Consider the following 23,011-nt stretch of genomic DNA (forward strand, 5'->3'; position numbering starts at 1 on the left):
GCGTCGTTATGCAGTTTAGTTAATCCTACGTCTATCAGAAAACATTTGAAATTATAATATAGCCCTTTGGGAGGCACAAGAAGTAACGTAGCTGTTATAAATACGCCTATAGCTTCAGAACTAATAATTATTTTCACAATATTTTAACATAAAAAGAAGGATAATTTATTTACGCGCATTTTGATACCCAATTTGTCCAGTTTTGTTCAATATTAATAATACAGCAGTGTTTTGAAACAGATACCTGAATTTAAAAGTTGCAGCTATTTGTATTGATTTGAAATAAACGCGGGTATTTTTCATTAAAAGCACTACTGCGTTGTTAATGTTGAACGACATTTGACAAATGGGGTATCAAAATGCGCGTAAATAAATCATCCTTCTCTCTATGTTAAATTTTTTTTTAAATATTATATTTATAACAGCTGCGTTACTTTTTGTGCAGACTTTATAACAAATGTATATCGCATACCCGGCCAATAGAAGATTGTATATCTATAGTCTCTGTCAGACGGTTCCAACTTCAATCACAGTTTTCATTTTGATACAATTTGAAATGTATTTGACAAGCAAATCATATATTCAAGGAATCGTGTTTAGCTTAGTGATTTTACATGCAATATACAATGAAATTTTACATATACTTGCAATATCATTTCATTTCTAGGGCCCTCTTTCAATACTTGCTCATACCAAAACTGATACGTATTATGGTAATATATAGTCTCTCCAAACATTCCCAAATCCCGCTTAAAGCAATGGTAAGCAAAACCTGATTGTGATTGTGGAAGGCTTTTGCACAAAACTAAAGTAATGGTCTACACTGAGTCCAGTATCTGGATTATGTATTATAGCCTAATGCTTTGTTTCTCTCACCATTTGTATTCTCATTTTCAAACAGCGCGTCATTTGGCAATTGAATAGAACTTCCGATGACTTGATCGTCTGACTGCATATCTGGATCAAAACTTTGATTGCTATCCTCTTCAAATCCTTCATCACTTTGACTAATTGCAAACCCAACACCACCTTGTGTCTTATTAACAGCAACACCCTCAACAGCAATGTTAGGTTTAACAGAGCTAAACTTTCCATACATCTCTATGGTGTATTCTACTTGCATCTCAACCGATTTGAGTATTTCAGACAATGCGTTTGCAGCAGAGTCCCCTTGTGATACATTGGCAGAAAGTATAGAGTTGACGGTTTTGATGACACTCTCAGTGACCTGTTTTAAAAAGTCAAACAAGCATCCAATCAATCAATCAATCAATCAATCAATCAAACAACCAATCAATCGATAGATCGATTATTGTTTGCGCCAAAATCAAAGATTATTAATTTGAATATTATTGATATTGATAGTATTAAAAGACGAGTAGTAAAACAAAACTAGCAAAACTAGAGACACAATTTGTTTATCACATAAAACTAGGTCATATGGACAAGATCAAATTCCCTTTTTTGGCCAAAACTTTTGCGACTTTTAGCATATTGAGCTAAATTTGGTCCAAAAAAAGGCCAATTTACAAAGTACCATTTTTAAAGGACAATATCTCAGCAACTAAATCAGTATATTTTCACGAAGATTGTAGGTTTTGCGTGGAAAACGCGGGCAATTGTGTTGTCGCGTGCAAATAAAGTTAACTTCGTATCCAGTGCCTCAGCCTGTCATTTACACCCGATGGCTGGTCTTAACGGTAGAAGACATTGTATAAACGTGTAGGATAGTGTGTAAGTAACTAAGGGCATTGCGGTAAATCAGGATCAGGATCTGGTGATCACGAGTTCCTGACTATCTGAATTTAAGTCAGGAAGTCATGGTGATCACGAGATCACGACTTCCTGACTTAAAGTTAGGATCTCGTGTTCACGAGATCCCGTCTGTAAGTCAGGAGATCCTGAATTTGTGAGTTTTGAACAAATTTGATGAGTTCCTGAGATCCCGAGTTGTCTTAACTATACTGTCTATATATAAAGTAGGTAATGGGGATACGCATCCTGCACAAGAACAAATAAACACAATGGGGAACGATTGCTCGCTACGAGAGGAAACAGAATATATTAAATAAGAAAGAATGAACTGTTTACCAACCCAAAGTGTTACAATTAAACAAACAAGACAACAAATAAATTCGATTCCCATGCCGGCATATTCCCTTGCCCTTTTTTTTGTCAAGTTGGGTTGTGTGCCGGTTGGGATTTGTATTTTATTTGTTGTCTTGTTTAATTGTAACACTTTGGGTTGGTAAACAGTTCATTCTTTCTTATACTATCTATGTCAGGAACACAAGAAGTCAGGATCTCGTGATCACGACCCTTAGTTAATTTCACAGGATAGCGAGGCATTTGCGTGAATTGGTTAGAAAATTCCTCGCGTCCCGACCAGTGTCAATTTTGCCAAAGACCTTTGATAATTATGCACATCGGTTTATAATATTCTATATAAGACTTACCACTGGTGATGGGGAACCAACATTAACGATGTTAGTGAAAGTTTCCTGAATATTTTCAATATCAATATTCTCCGAATCTTCGATGATGTTAGCGAGGGCATCGGCAATCTCTGCCACATTGTCTTCAGTCACTTGTGTCTATTAAAGATATAAATGTGTTAATTTTACCAAGTTGGAAGCACGTGTGAAAAAGCTTCCCGTAGCTTTAATATCCAATAATTTCGCAGATCAGTTTGACCATCTCTTGGTAAAACAAAGAATTTCTACATTCATCTAACCTGTAATACTGATAATACCATAATAACTTGAAAATTGCTGATCCTTAGCTTTAATTTACGCTGGGAGAAATGAATAACTGTAATTTACGCTGAGAGAAATGAATAACTGACATTGGAAGGAACATGTTATTAATAATTACAACCACGGACATTGTCCCTGTCATCTTACTAATCTTAAGGTTGTCGTGTTCCAGCGTGCACTGATTATTGTTGGCACTTCTCCTTGATGGGAAATGAGATGGGTTTTTTGCTGGAAAATGTGTGGGAAATTCCCAGTGACAATTTCATGCACCTTCTTCATGAGTGTCATCGTAGGATGGATAATATCGGAAATAGGCTCATATACCTTGGATTTCAAGCAAAGGAAACAAGGAAATACATGATATAAGTATCGTACCATTCTTGACATTAAGTAATATTATCATTACTATCATTAACAAAACTAATGCTCACCTTCGCTAAATCTTCAATTCCACAACCTATAAAAAGCGGGTCCTTCCATTCTCCACCGTCTGTGCATTTTCTAAAAGCAGTACTGCAGTTTTCTGTTAAGGGTAGGGGAAACTTATTAAGTGAAACAGAAGCAGGTTTATAACATGTTTGGTTTTTTTTATTTATTTAATATTTATTTATTTAATATTTATTTATTTATTTATTTATTTATTTATTTATTTATTTATTTATTTATTTATTTATTTATTTATTTATTTATTTATTTATTTATTTATTTATTTATTTATTTATTTATTTATTTATTTGCATTTGCATTCCGTTATTCCGCAATATATGTCCATATGGTTTCTCAGCCAACCATGTTAACTGGTCAGCAATTTAGGTTCTATTATAAAGTAAGCCTAAAAAGATAAGGTTCCAGTTGTGTTCACTCAAGTGTATATCCTATTTAAAGAAACATGTGTCAAAATTAAAACAAGCAGCCAATACCTGCACTCTTTAGCTCTGATTTAAGACCTCATTTGTTGAAAATTAAAGAAACGGTGGTCTAAAATCAAAAGTTGCACTTTTGTGTTCTAATCAATGAAAGCACGACGGTAATTTTAACGCATACTGCAGTTACTGTCCGTTTTCCTATACACAATACACAGTGCTCTCACCATTGACGCGTGACCTTTACAAATGATCTACGTTGGAAGAATGGGCACTTGCCTAGTTAACATCACTGTGTGAAAAATAACCAGCCAATATGTTAGCTATTCTCCAAACTTCTAGCAAATATATTTCTCTAACATGACCTAAAATTACAGCTAGGTTAGATGTTCAGAAATAGTCGCACTTTTGTAAAATATGAGTGAGGGCAAGGCATAGCTAGCCAACTCCCCGTGTTAATTGAATGGAGATTTGACCGAAAATATTGGTATCGGACCGTTCACTTCTGAAGGAAAAAAAAAAAAACGGTACAAGCTACATTTTAACTATTCTCTGGCAATCATCATGATGAGTTTCTTATATAGTATGTCGAAATTGGGTACTGTAGGTGATTGACAAATGGTCGCACTTTTCTGATAAATAAGTGACAGTGAACATGAAATATCAGCGCCCATAAACCCAAGTTAGTAGCTAGTTAGTGGAGGCCGTCACGGGACTGATTATTGATTATTGAAGTGCCTTATTAATAGATACGCACGATTTAGGGCAAGAAAAACAAACCGGGACACTTTTGGAGACATCATCATCATCATCATCATCATCATCATCATCATCATCATCATCATCATCATCATCATCGACATCATCATCATCATCACTTTCTACATTTTTTTTTTTTTTTTTAGGGCCTACCGTTTTAATAAGATTTTTTTCTTGAAATGCATGTAACTATAATTATTGTTTAGAGCGTGATGAAATAAAACATCACGATTTTCATCACAAAACAAATAAAATGACTAAGAAAAGATTTGCATTATAGCGTGATGATGAAATAAAACATCACGATTTTCATCCCGAAACAAAGTAATACATAAGAAATCACTTTTTCGTGAGTGATGAAATAAAACATCAAAATTGTCGTTTGTTTTAAAGCGTGATGAAATAAAACATCACGATTTTCATCACAAAACAAAGTAATAGGCCTACAAAAGAAATACATTTTTCAAGAGTGATTGAATAAAACATCACGATTTTCATCACGGAACAAAGTAATACATAAGACATCGTTTGTTTGATTGCAATCAACCGCGACAGTTCGTCTCACACACATAACAATGCACTGCGATCAAATAGGTTGATGACAACATTTGATTGAATGGACTGCACTGCGCCATGATTACGTGCACCGGTTAAAATCCTTTGTTTGGAGCCAATCAATAATTTCACGTACAGCCTCTATGCAAATTAGAGTTTACACACGCTGCAGCTGGGGTAATCGACCGAAGCTTGTTGCCGTTAGTGATCGAATGCATGAGCTTATTTGCTTTACTGAATCGATTTACTGGATTAATTTCCTGTTAACTGGGTTTAATGCCACAAAGGTCGAATCGCCTTTGCCATGGACCATGACTGCATCATGGTGTTAATCAATGGAAGCACGGCGCTGGTTCTCTTGTTCGTGAACGCTTTGGGGGCAAATCAATAGGGCACGCAATGGAGCAAACGGCAACTTTTACCTTGGTATCTTCCTTGGGTTTTTGGCTCGTCATATCTTTATTTCTTGAACATTTCAACAAATGAGGTCTTAAATTCGAGCTAAAAAATTATGACATATCTGTCTTTGTTTAGGATATACAAGGGATGAACATAACTGGTACCTTAATTTTTTGGCTTACTGTATTAACATATTGCAGAGGAAAAATAATTATTTATCAAAATGTTCTGGTCCACTTCTCTTTTTTTCCTACTGGTCCTGAAAACGGGTTGAAAATCGATTTTGTGAGATGAATGTGATCCTCAGTTTATGTACACCTCACTATTTTTTACTTACGTCTTTCTGTGTCATTACGACTTTGTTCCTTAGACTTGGCTGTCATTCCGGCCAGTGTTGTAGTCCATGAGAATATTCCAATACTGGTATCTGTGTCCTGTGCGGGGCATGATTTCTCTATTTAAAAAATTGCAAGTAAAGAAGGAAAACTGTAGCTCATCATTCATTGCATCCTTTTTGTTTGTAAATAATTAAAAGTCAGCTATAAACATGATGATAAACGGATAGCAACGTTTGTACAGTATTTTTTGGGGACCGGAAAGCACATCAGACACATAAAATTCTGAATACGAGGAATGTATTTCTGATATCAAATAATTTAGATTTTTGAAATTCGCGATATAATACAAATTGTATGGCAAATTATTAAAAATTGATATCTTTATATTTTTGATATTTAACAGTCCTCGAAGTAAATTTTATAAATCCACTGATATGTACTTAAAGTGTATATAGCTGGGATAAAACACCGTCCATCATTTGAAAATTTTGACTTATAGTATTTAAGGTTTTTTTTCCAAAAAGACCTCAGATTTTTAAGGGAACATTTTGGAGAATCTTGATCGATATCTTGATTGTGGAATTTAAATTTAATTTAAACACCCAACTACTTACATTATTTCTCAACTTTCTCAACCTGCCATGTCTGTGTATGTGTGCAATCATATATTGAACTACAATACCGCTCTTTTCAAAGACACTAATCGATCAGGTGCAAGTGACACGTTCATGTACTATTATGTGACATTTCTGCCGAATTACGATCCTTAATCTATGGTGCGATTAAGAGGTACTGTACAGTGTCTTGTGCACAACAATGCATTCAAAAATTGTTTTCACCTATCACTATGGTAATTGATGCTGTTACATCACCACTTCTACGGCAAATTGCAAAAAAAACACTATGTTTTTCGCCACCGGTACGTCCGAAATTCCAGGGCCTATAAGCTTGTTTATTCTAAGAGAAATTATTGTAATCACCTTATTGCATCAAATTATAATTATAACCGCTTTGAGATCAAGGAATTGCGTAAGTTGATGCGTGGCCGAATGGATAGGCCACTAACATATGCATCCCAGGTATGAACCTTTTCTTGAGAAAATGTAGTTGAATTTATCTACTAAGTCTTGTACATGAATATTTTTCCCAAAATCGATTTACAAATATTGCTTGTAGCATGGAAGTACTAGAGAGTACTTCCATGCTTGTAGTAATTGTTACGTAATCAGGGTATTAGCAGCATTGATTTATTTTACTAAAGGTATCAAGGATAATTTAAAAACAGTGGCGTAGGATCATGTGAGATGGGGAAAGTGCCCTGAATCGGCACATATCCGCGACATAGACGTAAAGCGTAAAGGTCACTTGTAAAGCCGGATTTCCGGAGTTGAAAAGCTCAACGTTTTAAATCCCGATAATATGTCTTCCCTTTGGAGTGGCCAATGGAGTAAAGTTTTATCACCATCGTGTTTTCTGATTGTCTGAATCCGGCTTTCTATCTGGTCCATTTTATCGACGTTCAAATTTTACTAGCTTACCTGTAAGACCTGACTATACAGTAAGCCAAAAAATTAAGGTACCAGTTATGTTCACCTACTGCATAACATAAACAAAGACAGATATGTCCTGGCTTTGTCCAAATGTTATAAATAAAAAATATAAAAATAAATATAATTGGAACCTGCAGCCAATAGCTGCATCTTTCCTGCAGTTTCCTTCATTGCATGCCCTTTTGATTTGTACACAAAGCGTTCGTGAACAAGAGAACTAGCACCGCGCTTTCACTGATTAGAACACAAAAGTTTTGATTTCGTTTCTTCATTAGGTTTTAGATCACCCCGTTTCTTTAATTCTCAACCAATTTCAACAAATAAGGTCTTAAATCCGAGCTAGAAAGTACAGGTATTGACTGCTTGTTTTAATTTTGACATACCGTAAAACCTCGACTACAAGCAGAGTGTTTTTGATGAAAGCTAAATTGTTCCAGGCGCCATCCATCGACAAAATTAGAACATTATGGAGTTTTAGCAAATAAATTACCGATACAAGCATATACAAACATGTACTATTGTAAGACCAATCTATTGCATTGGGATATTTATGGCTGCCTCGTTTTAATATAGCCGTCATCAAAATCACTCTATATGCTTGTAGACGAGGTTTTACGGTATTTGTCTTTATTTGGGGTATACAGGGGTGAACACAACTGGTACCTTAATTCTTTGGCTTACTGTATATAAGCTGGTAAGTGTGTCGCAGCTGGGGAAAATCATGCATTTCAGAAAGTAACTGATAAAGATAGGAATAGTTCACTATAGTGGTGAAATATTCCATTAAAATATAGAAGACAGCGTTTCGAATTCAAAATATAATGCCAAAAAGATCATAAAAGGATTACATCGGTGAAACTACCTTGTGGTTTCTTACAGATGAAGACAAGAGAAGTATTGCAATCCCGGTCATTCCATCCACCACCGGTTAACAAATGCGCACAATCCTCATCTCCGTCGCTGTTGGGTTGTTGAGGATATTTATGCCAATTTCTATAGTCCAACTATAATGAAAACACAGCAAATAAGCACAACAATATATACATCCTGTCTCAAACAAAATTGTGCAAGTGAAAAGCGCCCTCTGTGGCAATTAGAAAATACCGTTGTGACATGATGCTTACATTTTTTGAGACAGGCTGTATTTATGTATTGTTGTGATCAATACACAAAATACACAACATAAGACGGTCATTCAAAGAGTTCTACCTCCACCCTCGTATCTAAGATACAAGAAGGTATGACTTCCTCCCCCGAGTGGTGTCAAATTAATGAGAAAAAAAGTAAAGAATATAATAAAAAAATATTTCCGCTAATTCATAGCATATTGGATGGTCTAGGGGAACGTTAGCCCATTATTTGCAAGACTATCCTTGCCTTCAAGGTGAACGAAACCTACTCATGTTACCCTCTGGCCAAGGTCTGGCCTGCCAATATTCCCCTTTAACATGGAGTTCTATGGCGGACATAAAGTCATAATTATGACTTTATGTCAAAATTGCTCTGTTGACCTACAAACACAACAAATTTGGCTGATTTCATTTAGGTGTAAGTTGGGACATGTGTAAACATTACAAATAATGCCAAAAATTCAGGTTTGAAAAAAATAAACTAATTTCATATTATAAGATCGTACATTTCTATTAATGGCCATCTTGCTGTTTGGTTACAAATTTGATGTTGGTTGTAATCTGTTAGCATAGTCATACACACTTAAAAATAGGTAGTCAAAAATGGCCCTAAAGTAGTCATTTTTGACCCCATGGCAGGGTCAACTATGCACCGAACCCATTGAAGTCATTTTTAACCCGGAGATGAAGTCAAATGATTTGACCCAAATTGTAGTTAAAAATGACTACATTTAGGGTCAAAAATGATTTGACCCCAACAGAGTCAGTTGAAAAATAACCCTATTAGTGTCAAAAAATGACTATATCCGGGGGGTCATAATTAGAAAATTACCCCTAACGTAGTTGAAATGACTACATTCAGGAGTCTCGGTTTGAAAATGACTCCGGAACGTGGGTCAAAAAATTACTATATTTGGGGTCATTTAAATATGACCCTTTTCAATTTAATATGATGTCAACAACTGAAAATGACCCATATGGTAGTCAAATTTGACTTCATCAGGGTTATTTCAAATTAACCCTCTAAATTAGTCAACATTTTGACTACCTATTTTTAAGTGTGTAACCTTTGCATATCGAGTAAATCTCGTAGGAGGGATACACACGTATCTTCATGTAAATGTTTTACGATTCTTTTACTGTTTCCGGTGTATCAAATCTTATTTTGCTTCTGAGGTCACTTTCAAAAATCTGGTAAGGGTATCTATATACAATATTGCTCTCATTTGTAGGTTTTATTCCTATGTATAATCATGATGAGTCTGAAGAAGCTACCATTACAGAACCAAAGTTATAAGAGAAGAGGTAGAACTTAGTCCATGTGTGGCACAATATAATGAATAAGAAAAGATAGCAATCATTACCGAGGTTCCATCGATCCATTCAAATTTAGTTTCGTTTATTTTGTCATGCAGTCCTATCCAAACCCAACTGTCGTTACCCGTACCCATCGGGTCCACAAAATCTGTAAGAAATGAACAGCAACAAACACCACATCTATTCTAAAAAACAAAATATCTGATATACGAGGGGCGTCAGTTAGTGCAACGGAAGATATTGGATTCCGGATTGGATTCTAATACGGAATTGTTAACATGGTTAACATATGTCAATTAATAAATTAAATTGATTTAGGGATTCAATCATGTTTCACCGTTGTTCATCACCGTTTAACAACGATGCGGCCGATGCGGTACTTCGCTCGGGCAGCTAAAGCTGCCCTCGCGAAGGCAATTGATGATTTTGCGTTTTGCCACAAATTTGAAAAATAAATCCATTTTGCTGGAAAAGCCCTCTTACACATTCAGGAGTATTAAATAATTTTTCACTTTTAGTTGCTAACCTTAAAAGGTTAACAACTATTCTAAACCGTTGGTTGCGATTTGGTAGTTCACAGCATCTTGCGAATGATAGTGAGCTTTGGCAAAAATTGCATTGATCATTTCATAGCGAGTGTGTAGAAGAATTCAAATATCACAGATATACTTTTGTAGGTCCTGTGGTTCTTGAGTTATGTTGTAAAGAGGGCTGAAAAATAACTCATTAACAACAATAAATCAAGCTAGTTTTCAAAGTATATGATTTGTAAAATGAATTGTTGCAAAACATCGAAGTGTTACGATTTTGGTAATTCCTACCCAAAATACTGAGAGTTGCTGTGAACTACCAAATCGCAACATTAAATACTAGTAGTTGTTAACCTTAAGTGAAAATGATTACTCTTGAATGTTTGAGAGGGCTTTTCCAGCAAAATGGACTTATTTTTCAAATTTGTGGCAAAACGCAAAATCATCAATTGTCATGTAAAAACAAGTAAAATAAGTAATGGTGTTTCGTTACCTGGGAAACATCACAACATAGGTTGTGGTCAATAGGCTGTAATGGAGATTGACCTTTATTGGCCAATTATTTTGTCAATAACAAAGCATTTTAGACAGTGCAAACGATTCCTTCTTTGACCTGTTTTTACATGACGAGCATTATTTTGAGACCATTTTCGTTGAAATCTGATCATTTTTAATTTTTGCCCCTGTGTGGCAAAAAAAACCTGACGCCCCCCCCCCTTGACCTTTTTGCTTATAACTCAAGAACGGTATGTCGCAGGTAGGTCAAACTATACTTTTTCTGAATCCTTACAATGAGGGGAATATTGTGGTGTGCATGTTAACCAGATTTGAGCGACTTCGAAATTTGACCACTGTGTTGACCTTTAACCTTGAATATGGCCGGAGTGCCGGGAATTATCTTTTGTTAACATCTTGAACGTGTTAAAGGACCATAAAAGGAAGCTAAAAAAGTTGCTTTGGTAGAGTCCTGTGGAGGGTCATCATTAACTTCCCGTAGATACCGGACTATTTTGGTGCTCCTCAAACCCAGACGAATAACTTGACATGACATGTTTTTAGTGAATTTGGAGCATTTTTAATTGCCCCCTATATGAACATGTAGGGGGTTGGGGTCATTTTTTAGGGTCACGGGGTTCCAGCTTGGTAGAAAAAATATTTGAATTCAGCATTAACAAAATAATTTGGTTGACAACTTTTACGCGAACTTGCCGCTTGATACTTAAATAAGCACATATTTCCAAAATAGAACCAGTCTATACTTAAAGGAAGTGTCCGGCAATCACAACATTATGACTTATATGTTAGAAAAATAATTATCAAGCACGAATCACATGGTTTTAATTAAAACAAACTCATATTAACCATAAAAACGAATAAAAGCAGCCATCTCTCAACACGCGATATTCAAAATTCCCGCGCCGAAATTGTCTAGAGCAATGACGTCTCAATAATCCAATGAAGCCTGACGACAAATGAGCACAAATAACCATGACGTCATTGCTCTAGAAACAAATTTCGGCGCGGGAATTTTGAATATCGCGTGTTGAGAGATTGCTCTTTTTATTCGTTTTATGGTTAATATGAGTTTGTTTTAAGGTGGCTTTATCAGCTACGGTGTCATGCTCAGAACTCCTTGAAAATGATATAGGATGTGTGTATTGATGAGAAAACCTTACTTGTCAAGTTTAAATTTTTTTCCAAAAAAGCGTTTTCGATTTATGCAACTTTTTGTCATCTCAAAATCCCCCCATTGAATTACTACAGGGAAGGGCTTTTGGTACTTCGCCAATTTCTCAAAATAGCCACATTTTTGAAAACAAAGATTTTATTAAAACTGATTTTTCTCTCCTTTATAGCAGTTGTATATAAAAGTTTTAAGTTTCATTTTGCTGCCAATATATCACGGAATAATACAAACCAAGTTTATTTTCTAACTTAGTGTTACTTAAGTATATATTTAAAAGGAATGTTGGTACTTTTTTCTAGAAACACGAAATTACCTAAATTCTAGGATTTTTTAGCCAACAGGGAAGGGTGCTATGGTTACCAAACTTTCAGGTTTGGTAAATAAGATTAATATCTAAATTCTCTCGTCAGCTTTTTCCAATTAAGTGTTTCTATTTTAAGCTACAGTGTTTCTAACATTCCCTAAAATGAAAAATGGAAAAAAAATTTTTTTTCAAAAAGTAAACACTTTATCCAAAAAAACTGACTAGAGAATTTAGATATTAAGCTTATTTACCATCCCTGAAAGTTTGGTAACCACAGCTCCTTCCTAAAACTGTCAAAATTAAGGGAATTTTCAAAAAATAAAGAAAAACATAAGAATTGTTACAATTCTTATAAGACTCTTAAAATAGGTGGGGAAAATACTTTTCTTTGTTATGTTAAAGATTTAAATGAATAGACCTGATTAATCTGACACAGGAGCTATTTTTCTGCAAGGGTGTTGTATCCGAGGCAGCTACCTTAAATAAAACCATGTGATTCGTGCTTGATAATTATTTTTCTAACATATAAGACATAATGTTGTGATTGCTGGACACTTCCTTTAAAGAACTTGATATTTAAAACCGTTAGGCTAAATTTCATAAAAATCAGACCAAAATCACTCTATGCCACTACGTGTTGCGATCGACGAAATATTCTGTGACAAGCGAATAACAAAAAGCACAAGTGGCCTTTATAGTAATTTATATTAAATTGTAGAGTATAAAATGTGACGTGTCACGTCAAAAGCAGACATTTTTGGGCAGGATCGTAAATGGAGAAATAGCCAAAAATCTGCCCGGGGTGATTTTTTCACAATTTGGGTTTGTTGCGAATTTGTGGTGTTATTAATGTTAAAAAGTATATATTTAAAAGGAATGTTGGTACTTTTTTCTAGAAACACTAAATTACCTAAATTCTAGGATTGTTTTAGCCAACAGGGAAGGGTGCTATGGTTACCAAACTTTCAGGTTTGGTAAATAAGATTAATATCTAAATTCTCTCGTCAGCTTTTTCCAATTAAGTGTTTCTATTTTAAGCTACAGTGTTTCTAACATTCCCTAAAATGAAAAATGGAAAAAAAAATTTTTTTTCAAAAAGTAAACACTTTATCCAAAAAAACTGACGAGAGAATTTAGATATTAAGCTTATTTACCATCCCTGAAAGTTTGGTAACCACAGCTCCTTCCTAAAACTGTCAAAATTAAGGGAATTTTCAAAAAATAAAGAAAAACATAAGAATTGTTACAATTCTTATAAGACTCTTAAATAGGTGGGGAAAATACTTTTCTTTGTTATGTTAAAGATTTAAATGAATAGACCTGATTAATCTGACACAGGAGCTATTTTTCTGCAAGGGTGTTGTATCCGAGGCAGCTACCTTAAATAAAACCATGTGATTCGTGCTTGATAATTATTTTTCTAACATATAAGACATAATGTTGTGATTGCTGGACACTTCCTTTAAAGAACTTGATATTTAAAACCGTTAGGCTAAATTTCATACAAATCAGACCAAAATCACTCTATGCCACTACGTGTTGCGATCGACGAAATATTCTGTGACAAGCGAATAACAAAAAGCACAAGTGGCCTTTATAGTAGGCTATCCTGGTTAAGCCCGTTTTAAACAAACGCTAATTTATATTAAATTGTAGAGTATAAATGTGACGTGTCACGTCAAAAGCAGACATTTTTGGGCAGGATCGTAAATGGAGAAATAGCCAAAAATCTGCCCGGGGTGATTTTTTCACAATTTGGGTTTGTTGCGAATTTGTGGTGTTATTAATGTTAAAAATATTGTCTGATAGTTTCAGACCGGAATATAACTGGCAACCTGTATATTTTGAGACATTTTTCAAGGTAATTCCTACTCTCAACATTGTCAATAATATTTTTAAAGGCCGATATCTCAATTTCCAATTTTATAATACCAAAACTTACGAACTCATTATCTTCCCTTAGGAATGTCCAATTTCATTGGGGAAAATGGCGTTATGGAGCAAAATATCTCTATATTTAAGATATGTAAAAACCTCAAAATTTATAACCTGCCCAAAAGTGTCTGATTTTGACATGACACGTCATAAATGTCTGTGTAATTCAATGTTTATGTTAACTTACTTTTTTTAAGGAATGACTGCTCTTCTGAGTTGTGTATACTGGTCAGATTCCCATCCATACTTTGGCAAACATTACTGGCTTCGTCAAAAGGCACCTTTTTTGTTGCGTTTAGGTAGTAACAATAATCTCCAAAGAGAATCCAATCTGCCTCGCCATGCTCGCAGTAACCTGTTTCTTGGGGGAAATGGGAAATGACGATGGCAATTAATGTAAGTACGCCAAAGAGATTAGACATGAAGAGTGCTGAATCCGACATGTTCGCGTGTTGTTCATGAAGAGCAAATGGAAGAGTTCCTCCGAATTATTGCTCTTGCAAAAGCTGATAATTTAATTTCATCATAAATTAACATTAAATGCAAAATACATTGGTGTCAATTGGCAATTGGTTTAGCATTTTTAGTGCAACAAGATCGTAACGGACACACACGACCTTATTGCACTGGAAAATACCGCCCCATTGCAGGTAAGATGCCTTTTTTAGTTATAATAAGCAATTAGGCATTTTGACGGCAATCATGTTATTTACTACATATAAATATTTTCTGTTTATTTCCTTTTGAATTCACAGATGATGAGCATATTATACATAGTGCCAAGTAAAACACACAAAATGCCAACAATGTAGTTACGACCTTAAGGCACTCAATCGTCACCACAATACTGGATAACCAACTTAATTTGCGCATGAAGATACATATTCATGTAGTATTAAGGGTCATGCAGACTCCAAATTTCCGACGTAGAATATCCGAATATCCGTTTTTACGGTTATTCAATCTAATTCAATTAATTTTATATTGTTTGTTGACGGAATGTCTGGTGGAAATATATTCCGTTAGAAATTGAACATTACTTGAAGGAAGTAAAATGGGAATAGATTAAATAACGAAGAAATGTTGCATCGAATGTTCTACATCTACTAACAAGTCTGTAGCTCTCCTGATGCAGATTTTTGTTCATGGAAATAACGTTCGTGGCTTATTTGATCGTTCAACGCACACCGACATCGCCTGGCTAATAATTACTTTGTCAGCAGAGATACTAAAATCAATACCCGGGATCGATACACGTGATTGTGCTATGCACGAGTTTGATATGAGACGAAAATCTTTGGATACCGGGGTAGAAAATGATGAATATCTCCCGTAAATGATTTTATATAAAGAAACCAGATATGGTTCCTTGCACTTGAATATATATTTTGAACAGATGATAGTCGTTAGCTTGCGTCTTGAGAAAGAAGCTTGCGTCTTGAGTCAAAAACGGACAATAATTCTGATTTATAATGTGCCGAATTATATAGCGCAGTGTATAGGCCAATCGTGGAGGTAGTCTAAAAGCATATGACCTATGGCGTACCATGCTCGACTCACACACAGCGAGGTCAGTCACCGGCCTAATCGGGGCTATTGTCAGTAGCCTTACTCAGATGTCCTTCGGCCCATTATGCGACTCAAAACTATTAAACAGATCGATACAAAATGGCCATGCGTGTCGGTGGATTCAACCTACCATGGTGATTTCTGCCATGAAGATATCGGGGCGATGACACTGTGCAACGCTCTGAACAAAATTGAATGATAGGGCCTACATGTATATTAATACTGATTAATAAAGGGCAAAAGGCTCTACACTACTTATTATAGAAGACGGCTAGGACCGTCCCACAGTCTCAGTTCCGTCTCTTGGTAATACTGCATTGCATAGTATAAAAAAACCCTCTTCTTCTTCTTGAGTTCAGACATCGATGCCACTGATACCGATACATCGCTGCATAGTTTCGTTGACCTTGAAAATTTACACATTTATGTGTAAACCGAGATTGTTTGCTTTTAATAGGAATGTCCTTTTTAATTGCCAACTATATACGGTGACTTTGGTGTCAATTATGATAGCTCCGCCCCTCTGTCAAGTCAATTATGTAGTATAAAGCGCAGTTCAATTTCACCTTGCGCGTGAAATTTGCATGTTATCAAAAGCCTCTTCAAATACTGCCGCGCTGATAAGAGCTGCATTGATTGGTGGGGACAACGGGCTACGTAATCGCTGATACAAACGGCAAGGCAGTCAGAGCACTTGACCCAGGATCGGTTAAAGAGTACTTCCCATGAATTTATGGGAAGTGGAATTCAAACTACGTACAGATTAGGAGGGTCCGTGTTTTGGGTTCTACTCATTAAACATACCATAGTCAACACAAACAACGAGCTTAGTATCCACAGAGGTGCAAGAACGCACACCAAGACTCTTATCTCGTATTATACGTATGATATATAGAATTAAAATTGATACCCTTAATTATTGGTTGGGAAAATGAATTCCTTATCATAAAAATGTGAAGCTTGGAAGCTCTTGAGAGCGGGTATCCATACTCTTCTCTTTGTCTTACCTGAGCCGGCTTGACCAGAAACTGACATCAGTAATGCATACCAGGTCAACAATATGCAACAGATCATTTTCGAAATCAAGGCGATACAGCTGTCTATATCTAGTAAGGTGAAAACAAGAACTTTAAAAAAGGACAACACCATGAATGAATCATGTTCCATATTGATAAATTTTACATTGATAATTTTTGTGTGTGGAATAATTAGCCGGTGGGAAATATACCCCGAAGTAATTAACCGGTGGGAAATAAACCCCGAAGGACATACTGGGAAATACCATGAAATACTAATACTTTAAACATGTTTGATAAATTCCTTAATAGCAATATTTTAACAAAATAGAGATCACATTCATCATTCATCAAGTTTCACAACAATCTATATTCAGTTGTGAAATTTCACTTCGAAATGTTTTAATCAAAGATTCAAATTGATCTTTCCTGATAGTTACACTTCTACTTCATGAACCATAGTGCAGTTACGCTGCACAGCAAACATGCTTTGACCTTCGCAGTACTTAAACCTGGTTAACAGGAAACTGCTCCAGCAAAATCAATCGATAAAGTCTATCTATCCTCCACATTGAATGGTGGACTGCACCTATGCCCAAATATGGCACTTGCCAATGAATAATCACCCACTTGAAATCCCCTGACTCGCTGCACTGACCAAAGTTATGGACAGATATGGGAGCTGTTTTTGCTGTTATCTGTCATTTACATATCAGGGAGGTACGAACATTTGCAGATACTCCACCTACTCAGTTTTTAGCCTACATGTAATGTATACATTATTCTTGATTGACAGCAAGTACAACAAATGTCCGTCAAGTGGTTTAGCTTTAATGCCCTTCGGAAGAAAGCGGTCTACAAGTGAGTGATAGTCACTAAAAGTTGCATTCGATTTACACAGGGAATTTTGCAGGCCATGCCGTGCCTTTCTTACTAAAATACCAAAGTGCGATTATTTTCAAATATCTAAATTAGCTAAAAATTTATGACATGTTACAAAACTATATTTTCTAGAATTTCAGAGAGTACAATAAATATTGGTCGGTTATTTTTCACACAGTGACGTTAACTAGGAATTGAACAACGGTTTGCCCATCATAGAAGCATGCAGTTGTGAGCTTTGAAGACAGCGGTATAAAATTCATTGATATCATTAATTTTAATAGACGGTTCAAGATTGATTGGTAAAGGCACAATAATGTGATCGAAAATATTGGTGATATATCTGATTACACGTTTCTGAAGTCTAAAGAGGAAGTTGTGAAAAACGTTTTTCAAAATGACCCCAAATATGCTTCATCCCCTCACAACCGTGTTCTTTTTCACTAGCATTACTGGACCTAAGGTTGATACACAATAGACATGATGAAAATACATTACAATACAATCAGAATTAAATTTTGTTTTCCTTTCCATATAAAAAGTATATGATTCTGTACGTTTCCTTAACTACTGCATAGCAACTTACCAACATGTCAGGGTTTACATCCGGATAGTTTCGAAATCTGTTGAAAAAGTATGTAAATACGCCAGTGGTATTATTATACTACACCAAGTGTAAGTATCGTTTACCAAGCGTAATGCAATGATATCACGGTTGTCGTTAAAGTTGAATAACTGTTTTTCCTTAAGGGATTGGATAGCAACGTTACCACAATAGCCTTGATATATGTTCTGTCCACGCTTTGGGCAAAAGATAAGAATTCTGTGCCTTAAAGGTCACGCGGATGATGTTCCTGTCAGGTTGGGTATTTTACTTCAGAATCACATACATAAGAGAATAATTCAATTCTTTATAAATAAGACCAAATAATCTCTCGGTTGGTATAGAACATAACACACCACTAATGAATTCTCTCCTATGTTTGTTCTGAGCAAAACCATGATTTATTTACAACTTCGGGCACCAATGGCAGGGTCCGTGTGGGATTCTTTATCGAGGATAATCAGGACATACATGACATGACAAGAAGACAATCATTTCAATATCAGGCCTTTTAGTCCGACTTGAGCTTGTTTGAGCCTGGTTCCATCAGGACCTACGTGTGTATCCACTCAGAGCGACTATTTTAAATAATTAATTAGCAACATACAAAAATAATGGAACGCACTTTAAAGACACGGATAATCAATTTGAATACGTTGTTTTTGTCTATAGTCAATATTTAATGACAAAAATAATAGTCCGCCTATAAAAATACCTAAGTAAGTTCAATTGCAGTTTAATACCATTCTAGAAGGCCTATACCTAACACTTCCATGACCCGATCAACATCGTACATTGATACATGTAATATCTAGGCACTATATATTTCTACTAGGCATAAGCAACAGCTTAAACTGACCAGGCTCACGGATGTATCAATGGTATCAAACTTTAATTAGAAACTAGGCATACGCAGAGTTAAACTTAAACTTACAAAATAATTTTCTACGTGTCACATGTAAATTTTATTGACTTAATAATATTAATATGTGTTGAGAGTTTTGCTAAAAAGCACTTACCTTAACTTCTGCCGTCGCGTGAATACAAGGTAATACAGAGCGTGACAACTGATATAATATCCTGCGTGGGGTGTTCCGAGATCGGTTGCTACCTACGTCATTAATATATATATTTCTCATTGCTATGTCGGTATGTTGTACTCATAGACATAGTTTAGCTGCTAAGCTCCCAAATTTGCTACAATTGTGCACTTTGTGATAAAAGCATGAGAGTTTCCACACATGAAGTAAATGGTCCAAAGTTTATTTTAAGATGTGGAGGCATGGATCGTAGCCAAAAAAAATCGATTTTATTATCTAAATCAATAAATTATTGAAAAATAACACTTTGATGTATTGCAAAAGTTCATTCTACAAATCATATACTTTGTAAACTTGCTTGATTTATTGTTGTTAATGAGTTAGGTACGTTTTACAAAAGTGTTGTTGTTTCAGCCTTCTTTACAACATTACTCAAGAACCACAGGACCTACAAAAGTATATCTGTGATATTTGATTTCTTCTACACATTCGCTATGAAATGATCGATGCAATTTTTGCCAAAGCTCACTGTCATTTGCAAGATGCTCTGAACTACCAAATCGCAACAGTTTAAAATAGTTGTTGCTAACCTTAATAATCTGATTTAATAAGTACCGATAGCTGAGATGTTCTGATGGATTGGTAACACGTACGGTACGTACGTGTCACCTTTTGGGAGACATGGGTGGTCAATGTTATTGGGTTTAGGCTTGATTTATTAATAAAAGAAGTTCTGGTGTGCTGCCCAAATTTCGGCAACTTTTATTGATTTTGCCTATAATATTTCATGTGAGAATTGTTCAAAATCTGAGTCATACACAATGAGGTAATTGAATAAATCTGTTTCATCTATTGAACTATGTTTCTTTATTAAAATGATCCAACTTTTCATTCTTCATTTTTGTAATTGTAATTCAGTGTACAGCCCGCTTTGCCTCTATGCCAGAGTGTCCAAAATGATGTAAATTTATGTGTGAAATATGAAAACAAATTTCTCCCCTAGTTCCTGATAACGTAATTCAGGTTCCCCCCTTGAGCACTGAATTTCTTTTCGGATTCCTCCATGAAATTCACATTACACGGCGTAAATATTGAACGCTCCCTAAAGACCTAAGTGGCGGAAGAGAGGGTACTTCCTCTAAAAATATTAATAGAAAGAAAAATAAAACAATAACTGCCCTGTCTTCCGTTTTGGCGTGAAAACACGTTTTGGGACAAAATAGGGGTAAAATTTCACAGCTGTGTGCGCTTCGCAAAATCAAATACCAACATTTACATTAATCTTGGGCAAAAATAGACTGAAACTTAACTTTTTCGCGCGCAAATTTGCTAGTAAAACAAGCACAAAATATGCCCCCCCCCCTTCATTTAAATGCTTCTGTCACTGTCTGAAGGCACAAACTGATATGCTCAATTGTCGGGCTCAATTGGGCAGTGCATGGTCTCAGCAAGCGTAGAGTATACTCGCGAGTACATTCTTACGATTACTTTGTACGCATAAATCAAAAAGTTCCTATAAAAATCGAAGCAATATTCAGTACCGTAGTTTGTTTACGAGAACTTCGAGATTTATATTTTTATGGACAATCCTGATTCACTGAAAGACGGAACTTGGCAAGCATAATTATATTAAACAAAATGTTTTTACTAATAGGAAGAATGTGTTTTAAAATGTATAATAAATGGTGATCATAAGGTCCAGATGTTTGCAGAGGGGCACTGTTAATAACAGAAAGGGCATAACAAAAGAATGAAATCGGATTGGGCGCCAATTTAACAAATAAATCACCAGGAAAAAATCAAATTTAGGCGGAGCTGGAAAATGAGATATCTGAGACCCGATATCTATGTATCTAGAAACGCATACACGTCAAAAGCACTAAATCACGATGAGCTGAGCTGAAATTATAAATTTAGTCCTAATACTTTGGGCGAAAAAAAATCAACATTGCTATAAGATCACGATTTCGATAATGTATGCTGTGGTTACATTTATCATCCACTGTTATATCAAATATGTCGTTGATGGATCACATCCTGGAAAGAAAGTGTATATAGAAAATGCTTGAAAACGGATGTTTTTAATTGCCATATCCCTCTATTTCTGCATGATTATCATCTGGTTCTGCGGTTTGATTTTGATGTAGCAGCAGTATGTAAATGCACTTTTGTATGTGTCTGTCAAAATATAATGAGAAAAAGAATAAGCCAATCAAAGAGTCAGCCCATCAATCAAATAAGAAAGAAAGAAAGAAAGAAAGAAAGAAAGAAAGAAAGAAAGAAAGAAAGAAAGAAAGAAAGAAAGAAAGAAAGAAAGAAAGAAAGAAAGAAAGAAAGAAAGAAAGAAAGAAAGAAAGAAAGAAACAAACAAAGAAAGAAACAAAGAAACAAAGAAAGAAAGAAAGAAACAAAGAAAGAAACAAAGAAAAAACGAATATGTTAAAAAGTAATATGACATAAATACTCCAATAGATTTCAGTAAGCATAGTGCAAATCATGTTAACTTTGCCGTACTTTATTTCTAAATAGATTTTTCTTTCTTTAAAGGCTGTGGAGCAATTTCGCCATCATCCCTATTTGGTGGGAAAAGGTCGTTGAGAGTTACTCTTTTTTTCTAATTTATTGCAACAAGATGTACAATTTATACCATTTTCAACACAATCAGAGACATTTTCATTTTCGCCCCTGTGGCGCCGTAACCTCATTTATATCTTAATTATTATGTATTGCATTTTGTATATTGATACTTAGTAATTCTAAAAATGTCCCGTATGTATTAAATTATTTCTTTATTGTACCAATATGTGTTGTGATGAAATAAAACTGAACTAAACTGAACTGAATAATAAGACATAATACGTCACAATGTTAGACTGTTCTGCTGCTCATAACTCCATAACTTTAAACTCCATAAATGGATTTTGAGCAAGTTTAAGTAACTATAAACCTCACCCTCTGTGCAAAGTTGAATGACCCTTTTCCACAAATTAGGGGGCTGTTGATATGGCTCTATAATTCTATTCAGCTCTATGTGTACGATTACTCTGCAAAAGATGGTAAATTTATAATTAGTTAGAAATCAGATACGAGCATCCTGTAGGTATATTTTATATTTCAGTTTCGTTTTACTATATAGAATAATGATGATGAGACCTTTTATCACTTTCTATTTCATTATAGGGCACTGCAATAAAGAAGAGCTCATGATATATAATATTGATAATAATAACTTATTCTGGGAAACATTTATGGCGTATAATATGTGACCGTCCACGGCGAATGAGCCGTAAATTCCTCCCCCGGTCAATTTTGTTTTATTTCGTGTTTAAAAAATAAACATCATAAACTTAAAAATGGTATATCATTTGTCTTCAAACGATATCCAGAAGCGAGGTTATGGTTTGTTAAACTTTGCTCCTTCAACAAAATTATAGCTTTTTACGTTTTTACAAGTGTCTCTTTTTCCACATTGCTGGCAATATATATCAAACAGTCATAATTGGCGGTCATTTCAAATCATCCCCAAGTCAACGAGGTTTAAGAAAGTTCTCTCATTGTTAATTGTTGGTTATGCATACCTGTACAAAATACAATGCCTGGTAACCCACCACTTGAACAGGATTTAGCAAAAGCAAACAAAGACCAGAGCTATTCAAAGTTCTATAGCCGGCCATCTAAGGTAGAAGCTTATTATCCACTTCAACAATAGGATTATTGATTAGTTTTTGACTATCAAAATAAGACGGAAGTCAGGCCAGCTTAAGTTATCGATGAATA

The 23,011-nt window shown here is 35.1% G+C and overlaps 1 protein-coding gene and 1 long non-coding RNA gene across 6 annotated transcripts in view; both read right to left on the bottom strand.

Annotated features, from left to right (window-relative positions):
- Positions 1–23,011, bottom strand: part of LOC140153241 (adhesion G-protein coupled receptor G4-like) — a 50,018-nt gene that overhangs the window by 8,173 nt on the left and 18,834 nt on the right. For 2 of the 4 annotated variants that reach the window (XM_072175937.1, XM_072175934.1), the window contains 2 exons: positions 2,457–2,594; positions 877–1,228 (listed from right to left, as the gene is read on the bottom strand). The exons of 1 other annotated variant lie outside the window; for it this stretch is intronic. In XM_072175937.1, the coding sequence (XP_072032038.1) occupies positions 877–1,228; positions 2,457–2,594 (490 nt within the window). Of the gene's footprint in view, positions 1–876; positions 1,229–2,456; positions 2,595–3,187; positions 3,280–5,669; positions 5,787–8,082; positions 8,225–9,714; positions 9,814–23,011 lie in introns of those variants that run through there. One more of the 4 variants, XM_072175938.1, reaches the window with a different exon arrangement.
- On the bottom strand, positions 14,317–19,292 carry LOC140153246 (uncharacterized). Of its 2 annotated transcripts, none has more exons than XR_011859082.1 (4): positions 19,214–19,292; positions 18,177–18,213; positions 16,700–16,798; positions 14,317–14,478 (listed from the first exon to the last, which is right to left on the bottom strand). It is a non-coding gene; the product is annotated as an uncharacterized lncRNA (long non-coding RNA). The 2 variants fall into 2 exon arrangements; XR_011859083.1 differs by having other exon boundaries at positions 14,317–14,484.

This window comes from Amphiura filiformis, chromosome 5 (assembly GCF_039555335.1).
Source record: "Amphiura filiformis chromosome 5, Afil_fr2py, whole genome shotgun sequence".
NCBI classification, from domain to species: Eukaryota; Metazoa; Echinodermata; class Ophiuroidea; order Amphilepidida; family Amphiuridae; genus Amphiura; species Amphiura filiformis.